This window comes from Oncorhynchus kisutch, linkage group LG20 (assembly GCF_002021735.2).
Source record: "Oncorhynchus kisutch isolate 150728-3 linkage group LG20, Okis_V2, whole genome shotgun sequence".
NCBI lineage: Eukaryota > Metazoa > Chordata > Actinopteri > Salmoniformes > Salmonidae > Oncorhynchus > Oncorhynchus kisutch.
Window position 1 is genome coordinate 49,665,010 of NC_034193.2, and position 20,926 is coordinate 49,685,935.

The 20,926-nt window shown below is 43.1% G+C and overlaps 1 protein-coding gene across 2 annotated transcripts in view; it reads left to right on the top strand.

Annotated features, from left to right (window-relative positions):
* The first annotated feature begins 20,045 nt into the window (after window positions 1-20,045).
* Window positions 20,046-20,926, top strand: part of LOC109887486 (multidrug resistance-associated protein 1) — a 31,865-nt gene continuing 30,984 nt past the window's right edge. The window contains exon 1 of one of the 2 annotated variants that reach the window (XM_031799514.1): window positions 20,046-20,537. In XM_031799514.1, the coding sequence (XP_031655374.1) occupies window positions 20,496-20,537 (42 nt within the window). In that variant the 5' untranslated portion in view covers window positions 20,046-20,495. The remainder of the gene's footprint in view (window positions 20,538-20,926) is intronic. The other variant, XM_031799513.1, reaches the window with a different exon arrangement.

Consider the following 20,926-nt stretch of genomic DNA (forward strand, 5'->3'; position numbering starts at 1 on the left):
TTCCTCTGACACCGGCTGGTATAGAGGTCCTGGATGACAGGGAGCTCGGCCCCAGTGATGTACTGGACCGTACTCACCACCCTCTGCAGCGCCTTGCGGTCGGGTGCCTTGCAGTTGACTTACTGAGAGAAAGATTGAGAGAAAGCATGAAAGAGAGAGAGCAGTTGTTTTCCCCTTGTTGTCTGCAACTGGTGAGTGGATCAGGGCTGTGTGCAGGTGTATGTGTGTGGGTGGGCCTGTGTACTACGTGCCTGCGTCTCTCTGTTTGTGTATGTTCGTATGTGTACACCCTTGCTCCAGGGTTCTGGTCAGACAGTGCATAGCTGTGGTGGGGCTCAGGCTAAGGACCCTTAGGCTAGAGTGAGTCAACATGTCTGTACACAGAGGGGGGCCTGGAAGGCAGCACTGCCTGGCTGAAGGACATGACATGTCTTGTCTGGTCCTGGTACGACAGACACCCAGTTTGTTTCCTAAATGGCATCCTATTCTCTATATAGTGCACTACTTTTGGTGAAAAGTACTGCTCTATTTAGGGAATAGGACATCATTTGGGAAGCACCCCCCCCCCCCCCCCTGAGAATGTGTATGTATTTATGTATCCAAGTTGTGGGTCGTAACTCTGCTCACAGAGGGGGGCCAGGAAGGCAGCATTGCCTGGCTGCGACATGACATGTCGTGCCTGATCTTGGTCCTCCCAGTCCTGTCAGGACACCCAAAAAACCAGAATGTGTCATGTGTTTATGTGTCCAAGTTGGAGGGCATAGATTTCAAAATCCCAAGTCAACCCCAAGTAAACAACAAACAAGTATAGTCAATTCAACAGCTTGTTAGTCAGCTTCTCCCTAGCTTGGGTTAAGATGTCGACATGTAGAGATTTTATATTGGTGGCACCTTAATTGGGGAGAATGGGATCGTGGTAATGACTCGAGCTGAATAAGTGGAATGGTAACAAATATATCAAACACATGGTTTCCAGGTATTATTACGCTCCATTCTCCCCTCAGCAGCCTCCTGTGCTGGACATTGTTGGAGCCGATTTCTCAAAAGCATCTTTCATTGATCATCTAATTTCATCTATTTTGATGGTTCTAATGATGAACTTAGCCTTCAGATGCTTTTGGTAAACCGGGTCCTGGTATAGAACGAATGGGTACTTTAATTTGCCCCAAATCCTCCTCCATTACCCTCCCCCAAACCTGGTAAGGAAAACTAGGTCGACAGACAGAAAAATCAAGGGTTACGCAACATCGGCCTCATATCCAAAACTCTCAAAGTCAACCATTTTTATTGCTGTAGCGGTATCCCTCTGGAGAAGACCAAGTTGTCTCGTAAAAAGCTAACAATTCATTTTCAGATTTACATTTCCGTCTCCCCGAAGCCACCCAACCCTTTTTATAGAGGCCTTTATAAGAATAAGAACTGGTGGAGTGATGTTTCTGGCATTATTGAAGTGCTGACACTCAAGAAATCGTTTATTTTTGCGTTCCTCGGCACTCAGACCTTGTTAAAGCACTGTAAACAGACTGTTTTCATGAACATTGGCGATCCAGTGTGTTTTAATGTAGCTATGTCTCTCGGGTTGAGCAAATAAGCCATTGCCTGTCTGAAAGTGTCGCTCAAGTCGTAATTTTCTCAGGAGAAATGCAGGCTCAAGGCCTTATCCCTCTGTAGAGGTCAGGTGTGTGTGTGTGAGCTGCACCTGTAGATGAAGAAGTTAATGATTTTTCATGTCAGGACATATCTCACCCAGGTAGGACTTTAGATGTCTCAATGAAACCACCCGTATTATAACTGCTATTACAGAGAAAATCGTTGGGCGAAAAAACAATTACTGGATTTGTTTTTGTTTGGTTTCTATGGCACTCCTAAACAGATCTCCAACTCTAGGGTTTACACAAGTGGGAGAGAGAGATAGTCGGAGTAAGTTGCAGATAGAGGCAAGCGGGAACATGTCAATGGTTTTACAGGAGAAACTAAAGTTCTTCATGAAAACATCAACCACATGCAAAGCTCTTGAGGGTTGATAGACCTCAAGCTGATATAGTATGAATTGTCAATGGAACACACATTAAAAGACCTGTATCAACAACCATGAGGTATTCTTAAAAAAAAATCTTAATCGTTTTGAAAACAGTTTTTAACATTTTAATAACGATTGATCCCTTACTTAATGCAGTGGTTTTGCTTTTGCAGTCTAGTAATGTTCAACATCGGCATACATAACATTGAGTCGAGCCCTAAAATAAGCCACATTTTTCTTTCATATCTGTAAAGATCATCAGTGCTAACATTACACTAGCTAAGTGCTGAAACAGAGAGAACTGTAAGCTCAGGGCAGGGCCAGGGTTAAAGGGTTGTGATGGCAAACCAGACCTATTTATCATAAAACCTATCATTTACCTAGCATTACCTGTTCCTGTTAGTCACAGGATGTGGTCATCATGCTGATGTCTGCAGTGGTGGAAAAAGTACCCAATGTTCATACTTGAGTAAAAGTAAAGATGCCTTAATAGAAAATGACTCAAGTAAAAGTCACCCGGTAAAATACGACTTGAGTAAAAGTTTAAAAGTATTTGGTTTTAAATATACTTAAGTATCAAAAGTAAAAGTATAAATAATTTCAAATTTGATTATATTATGCAAACAAAATGGCACAATTTTCTTGTTTGTTTTTTATTTACGAATAGCCAGAAGCACACTCCAACTCTCAGACGTCAGTGTACATTTTTACAAACAAAGCATGTGTGTTTAGTGAGTCCACCAGATCCGAGGCAGTAGGAATGACCAGGGATGTTCTCTTGATAAGTGCATGAATTGGACCATTTTTCTGTCCTGCTAAGCATCCAAAATGTACTCTTGGGTGTCAGGATAAATGTATGGAGTAAAAAGTACATTATTTTGTTTGTTATGCAGGGATGCACACATAAACCCATGTGCAAGTACCCACACACACCCACCTGAAGAATCCTGTTGGAATCCTCATCATCAGGCTCAGACAACATTTGTGAAGAGGCCTTTGTGGCTGAGGAGGTGGATGGCTCCTCATCCTGGCCTGTGCCAGAGGTTGCTCCAAAATATTTGATAGATTCCCCAACTCCCCCTACCTTGGGCTTCAAGTGGGGAGACCTGAGGTCAACCTACAAACTAGAATCAGGGTGCCCACTCCAACAAGGTTAATTGACCCACAGTCCCACACGGTGACATGATATCGTTGACGTGACGTGCAAATAGCTTATCAAGCTAGCTAAAACCTTATTGGTTGAAGAATTGGTCCGACTTCAAAAGCACTTCAAAACAGTCATGTCGGATTTACAACTTCCCACTTCACTTCTCAGCCCAAATCCCAGCAACATAACACCCTGCTAGCTTGCTTGAAGCTAAGCAGGGTCCGTCCTGGTCGTTCCCCTGGATGGGAGACCAGATGCTGCTGGAAGTGGAGTTGGAGGTCCAGGAGGGGGCTGGCCCTCTTCCCTCTGGTCTAAAGAGATCCCAAGGCATTGAAGGGGACATTGCTCTGCATAGGGTGCCATCTTTCAGATGGGACGTTAAAACGGGTGTCTAGACTCTCTGTGGTCACGAAAGATCCCGTGGCAGTTATCGTAAGAGTAGGTGTCCTGGCTAAATTCCCAATCTGACCATCATGGCCACCTAATCGTCTCCAGCTTGGCTCAGTCATCCCTGCTCTTCCCCAGGTCATTGCTATAAAAGACAACATGCTCTCAATCAACTTACCTGGTAAATGAAGATTCAATGAATAAATAAAAGCCCATGAATGCCCCAATAGGCCATAGGGTGCACATACTGTATATATGTCACATTTATTATTACGGTGAATTTGAGGCGGGAAGTGAGTCCGAGATGGTCAGAATATAGGGGGAATTAAATGTGCATTGTTGTTTTTGTGTTTTTAATTAACATCATTTACATCAAATTTTACACAACCTTAATGTGTTATATAGGCCAGTGAGTGGGCTGGTTTGTTTTGGGGTGGAGGAGATAGGGCGCCTTCATTTTTCTGTTTAGGAAAATGACTATACGAGAGGTTGACTGGGCTATCCTGGGTTGGTTCTATATGAAAAGATATTGGTTAAAAACATTTAAGAAAATGGCTCTGGCGTTTATTTTGCCACTTTAATCGAGGGTAATTGCTGTGTTTACACATCGCTTCGCTGCTGTTCTTGTGCAACAGGCGGTTGCAGAGGCACATATGGGAAACAGCTGCAGACTGAGAGAGGAGAGAAGGAACCAACAGGAGTGGACCAGGAAGTTCGACAGACCAGATAAATGATTCCCTTCTTCAGTCAGACAGAATCAAATCAGCTTGACGCAATTCAAAGCAATAACTACGACATTCTTTACTTAAAAATAGAAAAGGAAGATCCCAGATAACGAATTACAGTATTAACATTAAGATTGACATTAAGATATTACGCATAGAGTGGGACATTTCAACCAAACAACTGAACATATCTTACACTCAGCCTACAGTAGGTCAAGTTTAACCCACTTTTATGTTAGTTTTCCTAGACAGACTCCAGACAAATCCGGTTTCTCTAGTCACAACCCCACAATCACATAATATACCATAACCCATATCTTGAACCTGCATATATAGCACAGTTGGCTAAGTAAAGCTGAACCCACTTTTTGGTTTGTTTCCCAGACAGATAGGGTTCTCTAGTCTCACCTCCCTCTATAGACAGGAAGTGATGACGATGAGGAATGATGTTGTGATTACACCGTTGAAGAAAACCACAGTCTTGCGGAGGTGCGGCAGCCAGTAGAATGGAGGTTGTGAAGACTCATCAAAAAATGGTTGTCTATTTTTTTAGCCTACTATAAAGGCTCTTAAAAAGTATCTGACAAGCGGAAGCTGTGTTAAATAAATCTTTGATACAGTAATTAACCTACGCTTTTCTTTTATTTCTTCACATTTCTAAATTCTCACACTACAGTGTAAGTACCGAGTCGCACAATGTGTGGTAAACTCTTCTTCCTCTTGCAGCTTGTCAGAATGTATATTCCTTTGTGTCATATTTCATAAGTACTTTAGGGATAACATGGCTAACTGTTGTTGCTTTTAGCTTTCCCCACCTTAAGCCACACAGTGTTTACATGTATCTTCTCTATCCCTTCTACTGTCGCTATCCGCTAGGTGTGTGAATGAAATTGGGATCCTTGACGTTAAGAAACATCACAAGCCGAAAAATGATCCACATCGACAGGGCTGTTGTGGACTCTCGACCTGTTCCACATCACAAAGGAATTAACATGGTCCACACACCAACACAGTTGTGAAGAAGGCACAACAATGCCTCTTCCCCGTCAGCAGGCTGAAAAGATTTGTCATGGGCCCTCAGATCCTCAAAAAGTTCTACAGCTGCACCATTGAAAGCATCTTGACTGGCTGCATCACCGCTTGGTATGGCAACTGCTTGGCATCTGAGTTCAAGGGGCTATAGAGGATAGTGCAGCCAGTGTGCCGAGCACCCTGCCACCCAGGACTTTCCTGTCAGAGGAAGGCCCTAAAAATAATCAAAGACTCCAGCCATCCAAGTCATAGACTCTTCTCTCTCCTACCGCATGGCAAGCGGTACCGATGCACCACGCCTGGAACCAACAGGAACCTGAACAGCTTCTACCCCCAAGCCATAAGACTGCTAAATAATGAACCCAATAGCTACCTGGACTATCTGTGTGGACACTCCTTTGCACTAACTCTTTTGACTCATCACATACACTGCTGCTACTGCTTATTATCTATCATGTTGCCTAGTCACTTTACCCCTACCCACAACATCACACTTTAACCCTACCCACAACATCACACTTTAACCCTACCCACAACATCACACTTTAACCCTACCCACAACATCACACTTTAACCCTACCCACAACATCACACTTTAACCCTACCCACAACATCACACTTTAACCCTACCCACAACATCACACTTTAACCCTACCCACAACATCACACTTTAACCCTACCCACAACATCACACTTTAACCCTACCCACAACATCACACTTTAACCCTACCCACAACATCACACTTTAACCGTACCCACAACATCACACTTTAACCCTACCCACAACATCACACTTTAACCCTACCCACAACATCACACTTTACCCCTACCCACAACATCACACTTTACCCCTACCCACAACATCACACTTTACCCCTACCCACAACATCACACTTTACCCCTACCCACAACATCACACTTTAACCCTACCCACAACATCACACTTTACCCCTACCCACAACATCACACTTTACCCCTACCCACAACATCACACTTTACCCCTACCCACAACATCACACTTTACCCCTACCCACAACATCACACTTTAACCCTACCCACAACATCACACTTTAACCCTACCCATACCTGGGGCGGCAGGTAGCCTAGTTAGAGCATTGGACTGGTGACCGAAAGGTTGCAAAATCGAATTCCTGAGCTGACAAGGTAAAAATCTGTCGTTCGGCCCCTGAACAAGGCGGTTAACCCACTGTTCCTAGGCCGTCATTGAAAATTAGAATTTGTTCTTAACTGACTTGCCTCGTACCCCTGCACATAGTTAACGCTACTCATTGGCAGTGGTGTTAATATTCTCTCTGTATTGTTGGGAAGGTTCCATAAGTAAGCATTTCCCTGTTAGTCTACACCTGTTGTTTTACGAAACGTGACAAATAAAATGCTATTTGATTCAAAATATCCTAGCCTACTCATTGATTCATTGACCCTGCTTTACTAAAGTTGCGAGATACAGCTTTCCCACTGGGCACAGACATCAATTCAACATCTATTCCACATTGGTTCAACGTAATTTCAATGAAATGAAGTGGAAATAACATTGATTCAACCAGTGTGTGCCCAGTGGGTTTGATTGGTTCCGACTGTCTGCCTGGTGGCCGACCTGCCTATACTGTGCCCCTCCCCTCTCTCTCAATCCCTCGCTAGCTCGCTATTATACATGTGAATGTTTGTGTTCTCGGAAGTACTGCGACTAATCAGTCTCTTCAGTTCCAAAAATACTGAATCTTAGGAGTCGACACTCAGAAATGGGAGTTTACACCCGGAGTCGACACGCAAGGAGTCGAGGAATCAATTATTTTGGAGCCGACTCTCCACCACTACATCATCGTCGTTAACAGTTGGGAAAATGACAAAGAAAGGCAAGCGACTGCAGCGAAGTTCTGTATTGCAATACTTTGACAAGTTAAATGACAAGCAAATGCAAACTTTGCGAGGTGTAATTGAGGTACAGTAATGGTAGTACAGATGCAATGCAATGCTTTATTTGTTTTATTTCACCTTTATTTAACCAGGTAGGCCAGTTGAGAACACCTTTATTTAACCAGGTAGGCCAGTTGAGAACACCTTTATTTAACCAGGTAGGCCAGTTGAGAACACCTTTATTTAACCAGGTAGGCCAGTTGAGAACACCTTTATTTAACCAGGTAGGCCAGTTGAGAACAAGTTCTCATTTACAACTGCGACCTGGCCAGGATAAAGCACAGCAGTGTGAACAGACAACAAAGAGTTACACATGGAGTAAACAATTAACAAGTCAATAACACAGTAGAAAAAAAGAGTCTATATGCATTGTGTGCAAAAGGCATTAGGAGGTAGGCGAATAATTACAATTTTGCAGATTAACACTGGAGTGATAAATGATCAGATGGTCATGTACAGGTAGAGATATTGGTGTGCAAAAGAGCAGAAAAGTAAATAAATAAAAACAGAATGTGGATGAGGTAGGTAAAAATGGGTGGGCTATTTACCGATAGACTATGTACAGCTGCAGCAGGAATGTGACCCAAACTGTCACATTCCTACTATCAGTCTCTTCGCCCTACTGCCTCGACTGAGGCAGCGAAGTCTTTCAGTAAACATTGCTCAATTCCGTTAACAATGCTGTGGCTTTGGGGAGAACTCAAAACAGATCCGGGTCCAACCTAAAATAGCATCAGTATGGAAATCATGGGGATGGTCTCCCCGTCATAATGCCTAATAACTTTGGAGACTGCTCCACTCGTCTTAATGCGGACTGGAGCCCCTCCACCCACTCAACCGGGCTTCCCTGACGTAGGCAGGCTCCACAACGTCACAACGAGTCACGACACAGTGGTGTGGCGGTGAGACACTGTTGACACAGACGACCTGTTGGTTTTATTCAATGAATGGCACCCTAAGAATAGAGTCGCTGAAAACTGAGGAGGAGGCAAGAATGCGGTGAAATTTATTGGTGTGACTACTCGGTAAAGAATACTGGGATATTTTTCTGAGAGCAAAACAATTCATTTTATACTGGTTGCATAATACCCCTTTCCCCTAGTTGAGGCTATAATCTGGAGACCCATTCTACATTCCCAGTGTATAGGTTATGGTCCTAGTTAGTCATACACACAAAAATCTTATTTCCCTCAAAAATAATGTAAAGAAAACATGTTAGTGAGCATATCTCCTGTGCCAAGATAATCCATCCACTTGATAGCTGTGGCATATCAAGAAGCTGATTAAACAGCATAATAATTACACAGGTGAACCTTGTGCTGGGGACAATAACTCTGAAATGTTCAGTTTTGTCACAAAACCTAATGCCACAGTTTTGATGGAGTGTACAATTGGCATGCTGACTGGAGGAATGTCCACCAGAGCTGTTGCCAGGGTATTGAATGTTAATTTTTCTACCATAAGCCACCTCCGTAATTTTTTTGTATTTGGCAGTACGTCCAACCAGCCTCACAACCGCAGACCACTTGTATGGCATTGTGTGGATGAGCACTTTGCTAATGCAAACATTGTGAACAGAGTGTCCCATGGTGGCGGTGGGGTTATGGTATGGGCAGGCATATACTATGAACAACAAACACAACTGCATTTTTTATTGATGGCAGTTTGAATGCACAGAGATGGTATGACGAGATCCTGAGGCCCATTGCCGTGCCATTCATCCGCCGCCATCACCTCATGTTTCAGCATGATAATGCATGGTCCCATGTCGCAAGGATCTGAACAAAATTCCTGGAAGCTGAAAATGTCCCAGTTCTTCCATGGCCTTCATACTTACCAGACATGTCACCCATTGAGCATGTTTGGGATGCTCTGGATTGACATGTATGCAGTATGTTCCAGTTCCCGCTAATATCCAGAAACTTAGCATAGCCATTGAAGAAGAGTGGGACAACATTTTTTAAAATGTATTTTTTACTTAACCTTTATTTAACTAAGTCAGTTAAGAACAAATTCTTATTTACAATGACGGCCTAGGAACAGTGGGTCAACTGCCTTGTCCAGGGGCAGAATGACAGATTTGTACCTTGTCAGCTCAGGGATTCGATCTAGCAACCTTTCAGTTACTGGCCCAAGTCTCTAACCACTAGGCTACCTGCCGCCCCAAATTCCACAGGCCACAATCAACAGCCTGATCAACTATATATGAATGAGATGCGTCGGACTGCATGAGGCAAATTCTGGTCCCACCAGATACTGACTGATTATCTGATCCACAGTATCTGCATATCTGTATTCCCAGTCATGTGAAATCCATAGATTTAGGGCCTAATTAATTAGATTAATTCTGATTTCCTTATATGAATTGTAATTCAGTAAAATCTTTGAAATGGTTGCGTTTCTATTTTTGTTCAGTATATATGGTTATATACATTGGAAGGCTGCTGAGGGGAGGACGGCTCATAATAATGGTTGGAACAGAGCAAATTGAATGGCATCAACCATGTGTTTGATGTATTTGATACCATTCCACTTATTCCGCTTCAGCCATTACCACAAGCCTGTCCTCCCAATTAAGATGCCACCAACCTCCTGTGGTTATATAGTAAACACACGCCCACACACAGGTAAATCCAGTCTCTTTGAACAGGCAAAGCTCTTTTGCAGGTGCCAGGACAGCAGGGTGGTAAATAGTTTTGGAGCATGACACTCACAGTGGCATGTGAGATAGGTCTGGAGTCTGGACCAGCCGACTGCACGCAGAGAGGGAGAAAGGGAGGGCAGGAGTCCAAACTCAATGAAAGAAGGAGGCAGAGAGTGGCAGCAGGGAGGAAACTGGGAAGGAGTGAGGCGAGGAAGGGAGGGAGAGATGGAGGGCGAGCAAGCAGCGGAAGACAGAACCCAGTTATAATAGGGTTGCGTAGGCTGACACATCTGAATTTATTTTACAGCCTGCAGCTGGAGTCAAGCCACACATCTTAACACCAATTATGAAAAAAACCCATGTTTTTTTGTGTTTTTTTTGCTCGCTTTGTTTCTTAATCGGTTTCAGCAGCCGAAAGCCAACCCTCCTCTGGTTGATGCTGCTGGTCGGATGCTATATTTATCCCCCTAGCCTAGCACCCAACGTAGAGCCCAAAATTACACCATTACTTAGACTAGACTGTTTTCCCTCTGGAGGAGAGGAAGAAGAGGAGGAGCGGAGAGGAGGAGAGGCGGAGGAGAGGCCAGAGGAAGTGTAGGTGACCTGGGTCTGTAAACCACCACTGGCAGGGCTGGCATGGGCACAGTTGGTACCGACACCCTCTCCTCCGCCACCTCCCTCCTCATCTCTCGCTTGGCCTCTGCCTCCGACTGCTAGACCATCACAGCTACTATACTCCGTAACTGCAAGTGGCCCCAGTCCAGCGACAGGCTCCCAATGACTCGTCCCGACCTTCCGTCTCTCCCCATTGATGTAAACAGCTGGTTAGTGCTGTTTTCTGTATGGTGTTGTTCTCTTTTCTGGAACAGTCGGTCATTTTGTGTACAGACATACACCTTGGGGCTCAGTGGGGCTCAGTGGTTGGTTTACACAGTCTGGCATACAGTGGTGAGAACAAGTATTTGATACACTGCCAATTTTGCAGGTTTTCCTACTTACAAAGCATGTTGAGGTCTGTAATTTTTTATCATAGGTACACATCAACTGTGAGAGACGGAATCTAAAACAAAAATCCAGAAAATCACATTGTATGATTTTAAAGTAATTAATCTGCAAAATCGGCAGTGTATCAAATACTTGTTCTCCCCACTGTATATCATGAAGCTTGTGTAAGTGTGTGTGTGCAATGTGCACCCTTGGTTCACAGGATTGCAACACCTCCAAATCCTGACCTCCTCCACTTTCCTGTCTCTCTCCAGCTGAAACGTCTTGCTATAAGGCCAAGTCTACAGACCATAGAGTTTATTCTGGACACAACTGTAACATTAAGCATTCCTCTGGACTCCAATATGCACCTATGATTGGCCGAGGTGAGAGCTAACGTTGTTAACGTTGACCAATGGGCTTTTATAGAGGGCAGTTACAGACAGACAACAGACCAATTTCACATTGCCCGCCTGTGAGACACAAACGGTATATGTGAACTTGTAAAGTGAAGTGGCAGTCAGGTACACATTGAGCTCCATAATGTTGCACAAATCCCCCCGAAAATAGATTCCCCGATTTGTCCAACGCACCAGACGTTGTTTTGCTACCGTTCAATTACCAGAACATACTCCTTTGACTGGTCTGGAGTTGATTAGTAAAGACTAACAAGCTTAGCCGCAATTCTTTTTTAAAAACGTTTTATTCCCCTGAATGAGTGTTTTTAATCACAGATGGGGCCAAACACAGGTTTTGAGGCCTAACTTCTCCATAAGTATCACTTCTGAGCAATTACCAGAGTGGAGAATAGTGAAATAAACATCACGGTGTTATGGTCTCTCTCGAGGCCCCCCTAGTTGTGGTGGTGTGTGCCTTGTTATTGCCATTGGTTGACTCGGACCATGTCCTTCCCAGTAAAAACACTCCACTCAGAACTCCGAGCTCTGGAACTCTGAGACATAACTGAGACAGGTCATTTTTAGTTCTTGTTTGGAACTGGTCTGTCTGGTGGGTGAAACGGCTGGTAGGGTTTAGGGTTGACCTTTAGGGTTGAGCATGTATTTGTCTCTCTTTGCTTGATGGTCCTGTCAGAGATAATGGTATGTTGGCCCTAGTCATACTGATTAAACTACACCATACCCAGATAGCACCTAAAACCTTCAGACAGCCATATGTGTCTTAGAGCTTGGTGAGAGCGTGGTGAGAGCGTGGTGAGAGCGTGGTTGACCTATGGTTATTTCCTGATTATATCCTCAAATTGTTCAGAGAACGTTAATAAAACTTGCCATAAGAAACCACAAGAAAACATAAGAACGTTCCGATAATGTTTAAAAAAAAACATATATACATTTCGTTCTCAGCATCAACAAAACTCTCTCTATCCTCTGTAAAGTGTGTTCAGATGTGTTGGCCGTGCCAAATAATCGGCCACACCTGATCTTAATGATAACTTGTTTCCTTTGAAATGGGGTCTGTTTCAACAGACTAAAATGAACAGCTTTTTATGTCTAAAAAAACATAGCATGCCTGCTCCCTTCGAGTGGAACAGTGGACTAATTCCATGGATAGAAACCAGAAGATCATAGGTTCAAATCCCACTGATGCCGTGTCACAATAAAAAATAAATGTGTTTGCATGATTGATGGCTCAGGAATTGAATTGCCATGTGTCCTATCTGTGCTTGCAGTAAAAAAATAAATCCAAAAATAGCATTGTTATTAAAAGTTGTAAGAAAGTTATTAAAATACCTCCAAATAACAAATCATTTCCATTCTCAGAGTGTTCATATATTTTTCAAGGAACCGGAGTAAAAGGTTCTCAGAACCTCACTGCAATCTACAAATAAATGTTCCCAGAAACACAGTGTGTATATATACAGTTGAAGTCGGAAGTTTACATACACATTAGCCAAATACATTTAAACTCAGTTTTCACAATTCCTGACATTTAATCCTAGCAAAAATTCCCTGTCTTAGGTCAGTTAGGATCACCACTTCATTTTAAGAACGTGAAATGTCAGAATAATAGTAGAGTGATTTATTTCAGCTTTAATTTCTTTCATCACATTCCCAGTGGGTCAGAAGTTTACATACACACAATTAGTATTTGATAGCATTGCCTTTAAATTGTTTAACTTGGGTCAAACTTTTCAGGTAGCCTTCCACAAGTTTCCCACAATAAGTTGGGTGAATTTTGTCCCATTCCTCCTGACAGAGCTGGTGTAATTGAGTCAGGTTTGTAGGCCTCCTTGCTCACACAAGCTTTTTCAGTTCTGCCCACAAATATTCTACAGGATTGAGGTCAGGGCATTGTGATGGCCACTCCAATACCTTCACTTTGTTGTCCTTAAGCCATTTTGCCACAACTTTATGTTCAAGTATGCTTGGGGTCATTGTCCATTTGGAAGACCAATTTGCGAACAAGCTTTAACTTCCTGATGTCTTGATCCACATAATTGTCCGTCCTCATGATGCCATCTATTTTGTGAAGTATACCAGTCCCTCCTGTAGCAAAGCACCCCCACAACATGATGCTGCCACCCCCGTGCTTCACGGTTGTGATGGTGTTCTTCGGCTTGCAAGCCTCCCCCTTTTTCCTCAAAACATAACGATGGTCATTATGGCCAAACAGTTCTATTTTTGTTTCATCAGACCAGAGGACATTTCTCTAAAAAGTATGATCTTTGTTCCCATGTGCAGTTGCAAACTGTAGTCTGTCTTTTTTAATGGTGGTTTTGGAGCAGTGGCTTCTCCCTTGCTGAGCAGCCTTTCAGGTTATGTTGAAATAGGACTCATTTTAGTGTGGATATAGATACTTTTGTACCCGTTTCCTCCAGCATCTTCACACGGTCCATTGCAGTTGTTCTGGGATTGATTTGCACTTTTCACATCAAAGTATCAAATCTCCTTCCTGAGTGGTATGATGGCTGCGTGGTCTCATGGTGTTTATACTTGCATACTATTGTTTGTACAGATGAACGTGGTGTTTGGAAATCAGGAGTTTGGAAATTGCTCCCAAGGATGAACCAGACATGTGGAGGTCTACAATTTTTTTTCTGAGGTCTTGGCTGATTTCTTTTGATCTTCCCATGATGTCAAGCAAAGAGGCACTGAGTTTGAAGGTAGGCCTTGAAATACATCCACAGGTACACCTCCAATTTAGTCAAATGATGTCAATTAGCCTATAGGAAGCTTCATTTTCTGGAATTTTCCAAGCTGTTTAAAGGCACAGTCAACTTGGTGTATGTAAACTTCTGACCCACTGGGAATTGTGATACAGTGAATTAGAAGTGAAATAATCTGTCTGTAAACAATTGTTGGAAACATTACTTGTGTCATGCACAAAGTAGATGTCCAAACAGACTTGCAAAATTTGTGGAGTGGTTGAAAAACAAGTTTTAATGATTCCAACCTAAGTGTATGTAAACTTCCGACTTCAACTGTATACAGTGCATTGCGAAAGTATTCGGCCCCCTTGAACTTTGCGACCTTTTGCCACATTTCAGGCGTCAAACATAAAGATATAAAACTATATTTTTTTGTGAAGAATCAACAACAAGTGGGACACAATCATGAAGTGGAACGACATTTATTGGATATTTCAAACTTTTTTAACAAATCAAAAACTGAAAAATTGGGCGTGCAAAATTATTCAGCCCCTTTACTTTTAGTGCAGCAAACTCTATCCAGAAGTTCAGTGAGGATCTGTGAATGATCCAATGTTGACCTAAATGACTAATGATGATAAATACAATCCACCTGTGTGTAATCAAGTCTCCGTATAAATGCACCTGCACTGTGATAGTCTCAGAGGTCCGTTAAAAGCGCAGAGAGCATCATGAAGAACAAGGAACACACGAGGCAGGTCCGAGATACTGTTGTGAAGAAGTTTAAAGCCGGATTTGGATACAAAAAGATTTCCCAAGCTTTAAACATCCCAAGGAGCACTGTGCAAGCGATAATATTGAAATGGAAGGAGTATCAGAACACTGCAAATCTACCAAGACCTGGCCGTCCCTCTAAACTTTCAGCTCATACAAGGAGAAGACTGATCAGAGATGCAGCCAAGAGGCCCATGATCACTCTGGATGAACTGCAGAGATCTACAGCTGAGGTGGGAGACTCTGTCCAGTTTTGTGCAATATACGACTGACAACAATCAGTCGTATATTGCACAAAACTGGCCTTTATGGAAGAGTGGCAAGAAGAAAGCCATTTCTTAAAGATATCCATAAAAAGTGTTGTTTAAAGTTTGCCACAAGCCACCTGGGAGACACACCAAACATGTGGAAGAAGGTGCTCTGGTCAGATGAAACCAAAATTGAACCTTTTGGCAACAATGCAAAACATTATGTTTGGCGTAAAAGCAACACCCTGAACACACCATCCCCACTGTCAAACATGGTGGTGGCAGCATCATGGTTTGGGCCTGCTTTTCTTCTGCAGGGACAGGGAAGATGGTTAAAATTGATGGGAAGATGGATGGAGCCAAATACAGGACCATTCTGGAAGAAAACCTGATGGAGTCTGCAAAAGACCTGAGACTGGGACGGAGATTTGTCTTCCAACAAGACAATGATCCAAAACATAAAGCAAAATCTACAATCTACAACCATTCTACAATGGAATGGTTCAAAAATAAACATATCCAGGTGTTAGAATGGCCAAGTCAAAGTCCAGACCTGAATCCAATCGAGAATCTGTGAAAAGAACTGAAAACTGCTGTTCACAAATGCTCTCCATCCAACCTCACTGAGCTCGAGCTGTTTTGCAAGGAGGAATGGGAAAAAATGTCAGTCTCTCGATGTGCAAAACTGATAGAGACATACCCCAAGCGACTTACAGCTGTAATCGCAGCAAAAGGTGGTGCCACAAAGTATTAACTTAAGGGGGCTGAATAATTTTGCACGCCCAATTTTTCAGTTTTTGATTTGTTAAAAATGTTTGAAATATCCAATAAATGTCGTTCCACTTCATGATTGTGTCCCACTTGTTGTTGATTCTTCACAAAAAAATACAGTTTTATATCTTTATGTTTGAAACCTGAAATGTGGCAAAAGGTCGCAAAGTTCAAGGGGGCCGAATACTTTCACAAGGCACTGTATATATATATATATATATATATATATATATATATACTCAGCAAAAAAACAAGCATGGGGAACTGAAGTTATTTGGATTTTTACTAATTAAAATCGTTAAGACACTTACAGCTTACAGACAGTAGGCAATTAAGGTCACAGTTATGAAAACATAGGACACTAAAGAGGCCTTTCTACTGACTCTGGAAAAACACCAAAAGAAAGATGCCCAGGGTTCCTGTTCATCTGCGTGAACGTGCCATAGGCATGCTGCAAGGAGACATGAGGACTGCAGATGTGGCCAGGGCAATAAATTGCTATGTCCGTACTGTGAAACGCCTAAGACAGCGCTACAGGGAGAAAGGACAGACAGCTGATCGTCCTCGCGGTGGCAGACAACGTGTAACAACACCTGCACAGGATCGGTACATCCGAACATCACACCTGCGGGACAGATACAGAATGGCAACAACAACTGCCCGAGTTACACCAGGAACGCACAATCCCTCCATCAGTGCTCAGACTGTTCGCAATAGTCTCAGAGAGGCTGGACTGAGAGCTTGTAGACCTGTTGTAAGGCAGGTTCTCACAAGACATCACCGGCAACAACGTCGCCTATGGGCACAAACCCACCGTCGCTTGACCAGACAGGACTGGCAAAAATTGCTCTTCACTGACGAGTCGCGGTTTTGTCTCACCAGGGATAATGGTCGGATTCGCGTTTATCGTCGAAGGAATGAGTGTGAGGAGGGTCCGTCATGGTCTGGGGCGTTGTGTCACATCATCATTGGACTGTGCTTGTTGTCATTGCAGGCAATCTCAACGCTGTGCGTTACAGGGAAGACATCCTCCTCCCTCATGTGGTAACCTTCCTGCAGGCTCATCCTGACATGACCCTCCAGCATGACAATGCCACCAGACATACTGCTCGTTCTGTGCGTGATTTCCTGCAAGACATGAATGTCAGTGTTCTGTCATGGCCAGCGAAGAGCCCAGCTCTCAATCCCATTGAGCACGTCTGGGACCTGTTGGATCGGAGGATGAGGCCTAGGGCCACCCCCCCCCCCCCCCCCCAGAAATGTCAGGGAACTTGCAGGTGCCTTGGTGGAAGGGTTGGGTAACATCTCACAGCAAGAACTGGCAAATATGGTGCAGTCCATGAGGAGGAGACGCACTGCAGTACTTAATGCAGCTGGTGGCCACACCAGATACTGACTGTTACTTTTGATTTTGATCCCCCCCTTTGTTAAGGGACACATTATTCCATTTCTGTTAGTCACGTGTCTGTGGAACTTGTTCAGTTTATGTCTCAGTTGTTGAATCTTGTTATGTTCATACAGAGATTTACACAAGTTTGCTGAAAATAAACCCAGTTGACAGTGAGAGGACATTTATTTTTTTGCTGAGTTTATATGCACACACAGTACCATTCAAAAGTCAAATATTTTATAAGGCCAGCCATAGAGTTGTTTATTAATCATTATTTTACCAGGTACAGTACCAGTCAAATGTTTGGACACACCTAATCATTGAAGGGTTTTTCTAATATTTTTACTATTTTCTACATTGTAGAATAATAGTGAATACATCAACTATGAAATGAAACTATGAAATAACACATATGGACCTAGTTAAATAAAGGTATAATAAATAAATACGTGGAATCATGTTCAAGCTGTCATCAAGGCAAAGGGTGGCTACTTTGAAGAATCTCAAATATAAAATATATTTTGATTTGTTTAAAAGTGTTTTGGTTACTACATGATTCCATATGTGTTATTTCATAGTTTTGATGTCTTCACTATTATTCTACAATATAGAAAATAGTAAAAATACGGAAAAACCCTGGAAAGAGTAGGTGTGACTGGTACTATATATATATATAGCGGTATGTACTATAAATGCACAATACATAGACATGCTGTCCTGTCTATACAGTATATACAACATCCATAGAGTCATTTGGATGCATCAAACTACTTTGTCATGTTTTAGAGAATTGTAGTGCTACATCCTATTACAGACAGCATATAGCATCCGTGACCATAGACTACGCTACCAAAACATGGATGACCCAGTAATTAGGAAGCTGGCCTTTCATGATAAAAGCTAAAACTTCTCACATTTACAGTAGTGGTGCTGGTGTTCAGGGAGATATCGCTCTCCTCTAAACCTCTCCCCCTGTCACTATCACCCTGTTGCCTTATCAGCGATGTTACAGAGCAACCCAGAGTGGAACGAGTCACACATGAGAGGAGGGATCTCAAGCACAACGACTATGACACATCTTTGACCTTTGTTAAGGAAGACACTGAAAAGGGGGCCAATGAAGAATATGTCAGTATTACTCCATACATTTAGTATATATTTTTTAAAATTCTATAGGCCAGAACACATCTTAACACCTAAAGTTACATTTAATAGAATATATCTAATTGAATATTGAACTGGATATTGAATTGGATTCTACACAGACTCCAAGAGAGAGACTACTGGGTTGTGTTACCCCCTCAGGTTTCACACCATGGACAGACAAGTGACCTTGAGAAGAACTGATATGTTTGACGATGATGATTCACGTTGAAGAAAAATAGAGTAATATTTTCTTTCACTCTTTGGACGTGGCTAGACACAGCAGAGGGCATGGTGGGTTGCTTCTACCATGCCATCCCTCCCTCCAGCCCTCCCTTCTTTCCATGTTTCTCTACTGTGGTGTCTGTATTACCAGACACTGTCATACTTTCCCCGTGCACCATCTGAACTTTCCCTTGGGCCTTCACCAGGGTGATGGTCATCAGTTAGTGTGTCTGATGTTAGACTACCGTACCTATAAGCAGACTACAAAGACCCTGAAAGAGCGAGAGACAGACACTGTTTTTATTGGGTTTCGGCAAAAATATTCCATGAGGTTCAGATGGGGATGGATGTCTGTTGGGGTCAGAGTTTGTGGTGAGTTTTTTTTGTGGAAAGTTTGGCTGAGGTTCGGAGGAAAGTGAAGTGCTGCATGGTTACTCATCCTCACATCTGGCACTCTCCTCACACAATAACTTCCCCACACACACACACACATGCATGCGTGCACACACAAACGAACGCACACACAAACGAACGCACATACAGACGTACGTGCACGCACACACACACACACAGACACATGCAGGACCAAGCACACACGTACATACACACAGACGCACACACACAGGCGCATGCATGAACAAGCACACACACATATACACTCACAAACGTTCCTCATACACACCCTCCAACTCCTCTCACACACACACACACTCTCTCTCCATAATCTCCTCTCAGAATCCACACCCCAAAAAACGAATCAGTAAGTTGCTGCATTCTACACAACATCATGGACGGCTATATATCTCAGAAATGACACCCTGTCTCTCTGTGTCAACTCCATGGTGCTGGCTGGGGCACTGATAGACTACTGTTGCCTGTGTGTGTGGTTAGCTAGAGTGGCATGACACGGTTATGAACTACACTCAAATAAATCATTACTGTGTGTGTGTGTGTGTGTGTGTGTGTGTGTGTGTGTGTGTGTGTGTGTGTGTGTGTATACATATATAGATATATGTGTGTGTGTGCTCTGCTCTTGCTCAGTGTTTTCCACCTAAATACTGGTAGGAAATTAAATGCATTCCCATGGTCCTTTGTTAACGTAGATGTCCAACAGCTGGACATGCATATCTAGGTTATCAGGACAAGCAAGGGGCCAGGAATGAACTTTGAACTCTGAAAATCGCACATACTTAACTGTGTCAGTGCAAAAACAAAACTCCTCGTGGTCACCGAGGGAGATAAAGCTGCTACTTTACTACAGGGAGAGGACGGGTGTCGAGGGGGGAGAGGACGGGTGTCGAGGGGGGAGAGGACGGGTGTCGAGGGGGGAGAGGACGGGTGTCGAGGGGAAGAAGGGAGAGAGGGGGGAGAGGAGTGTTTCTGGGTGTGGAACAGACTGCCATCCTATCAAGGGGGAGTAGCAAGTTGTGGTGATCAAGATCCAGCAGAGGTTGGAGAAAAAGAGGGGAGAGAGAGACACAGAGAGAGAGAGAGAGAGAGAGAGCGACAGAAAGAGAGAGAGAAATACTTCCACCCACCTAACAGGGAGACACACTCATAAACAGCGGAGACACAGAGAGGGACTCAGAACTGCTGGAGGAGCACAGAGAGAGCACAAGGTGTCAGAGAGAGAGAGGAACACTTGACTTGAACACTAGAACACTTGAGTGGCTTCACTAACATAAGTATTATACTAACACAGAGACACACACAGTGTACCTTGAAACACAGACACACACAGTGTACTTTAACACAGAAACACACACAATGTGCCTTCATTGAGGAGAAGTCTCACACTGACACACACTGAGTGACTAGCCTACACCTGAGAGCAGTGATATTTTACTTCAGAAAGAGGAGTCTTACACACAGACACTCTCTCTCACTCATACAGTACCTGTGCCCATCCTGAGAAGGGATATTGAACCCCAGAGAGAAGTGAGGAGGAAGGTGAAGGGGAGTGGATGGATGCCTTTTGTGAACTCAGTGGCCTGGATCCTCTATGGGTGAGTGCATGATGGACCTCATGTTCAAAAGTTCACTTGTTTGAGCAAGTACCTGTAGTCAACTGTTTGAAATCTATTTAGAATACAGTGCCTGCAGAAAGTGTTCACACCCCTTGATGTAAATAGATTTAATTGTCATTTTTGGTCAACGATCTACACAAAATACTATGTAATGTGGAAGTGGAAGAAAAATTCTAACATTGATAAAAAATGTATGACAAATAAAACCTTTGGCAGTGAGTCTTTTTGCGTAAGTCTTCAAGCTCTGTCAAGTTGGTTGTTGATCATTGCTAAAAAGCCATTTTCAAGTCTTGCCATAGATTTTCAATTCGATTTAAGTCAAAATTGTAACTAGGCCACTCAGGAACATTCAATGTCATCTTGGTAAG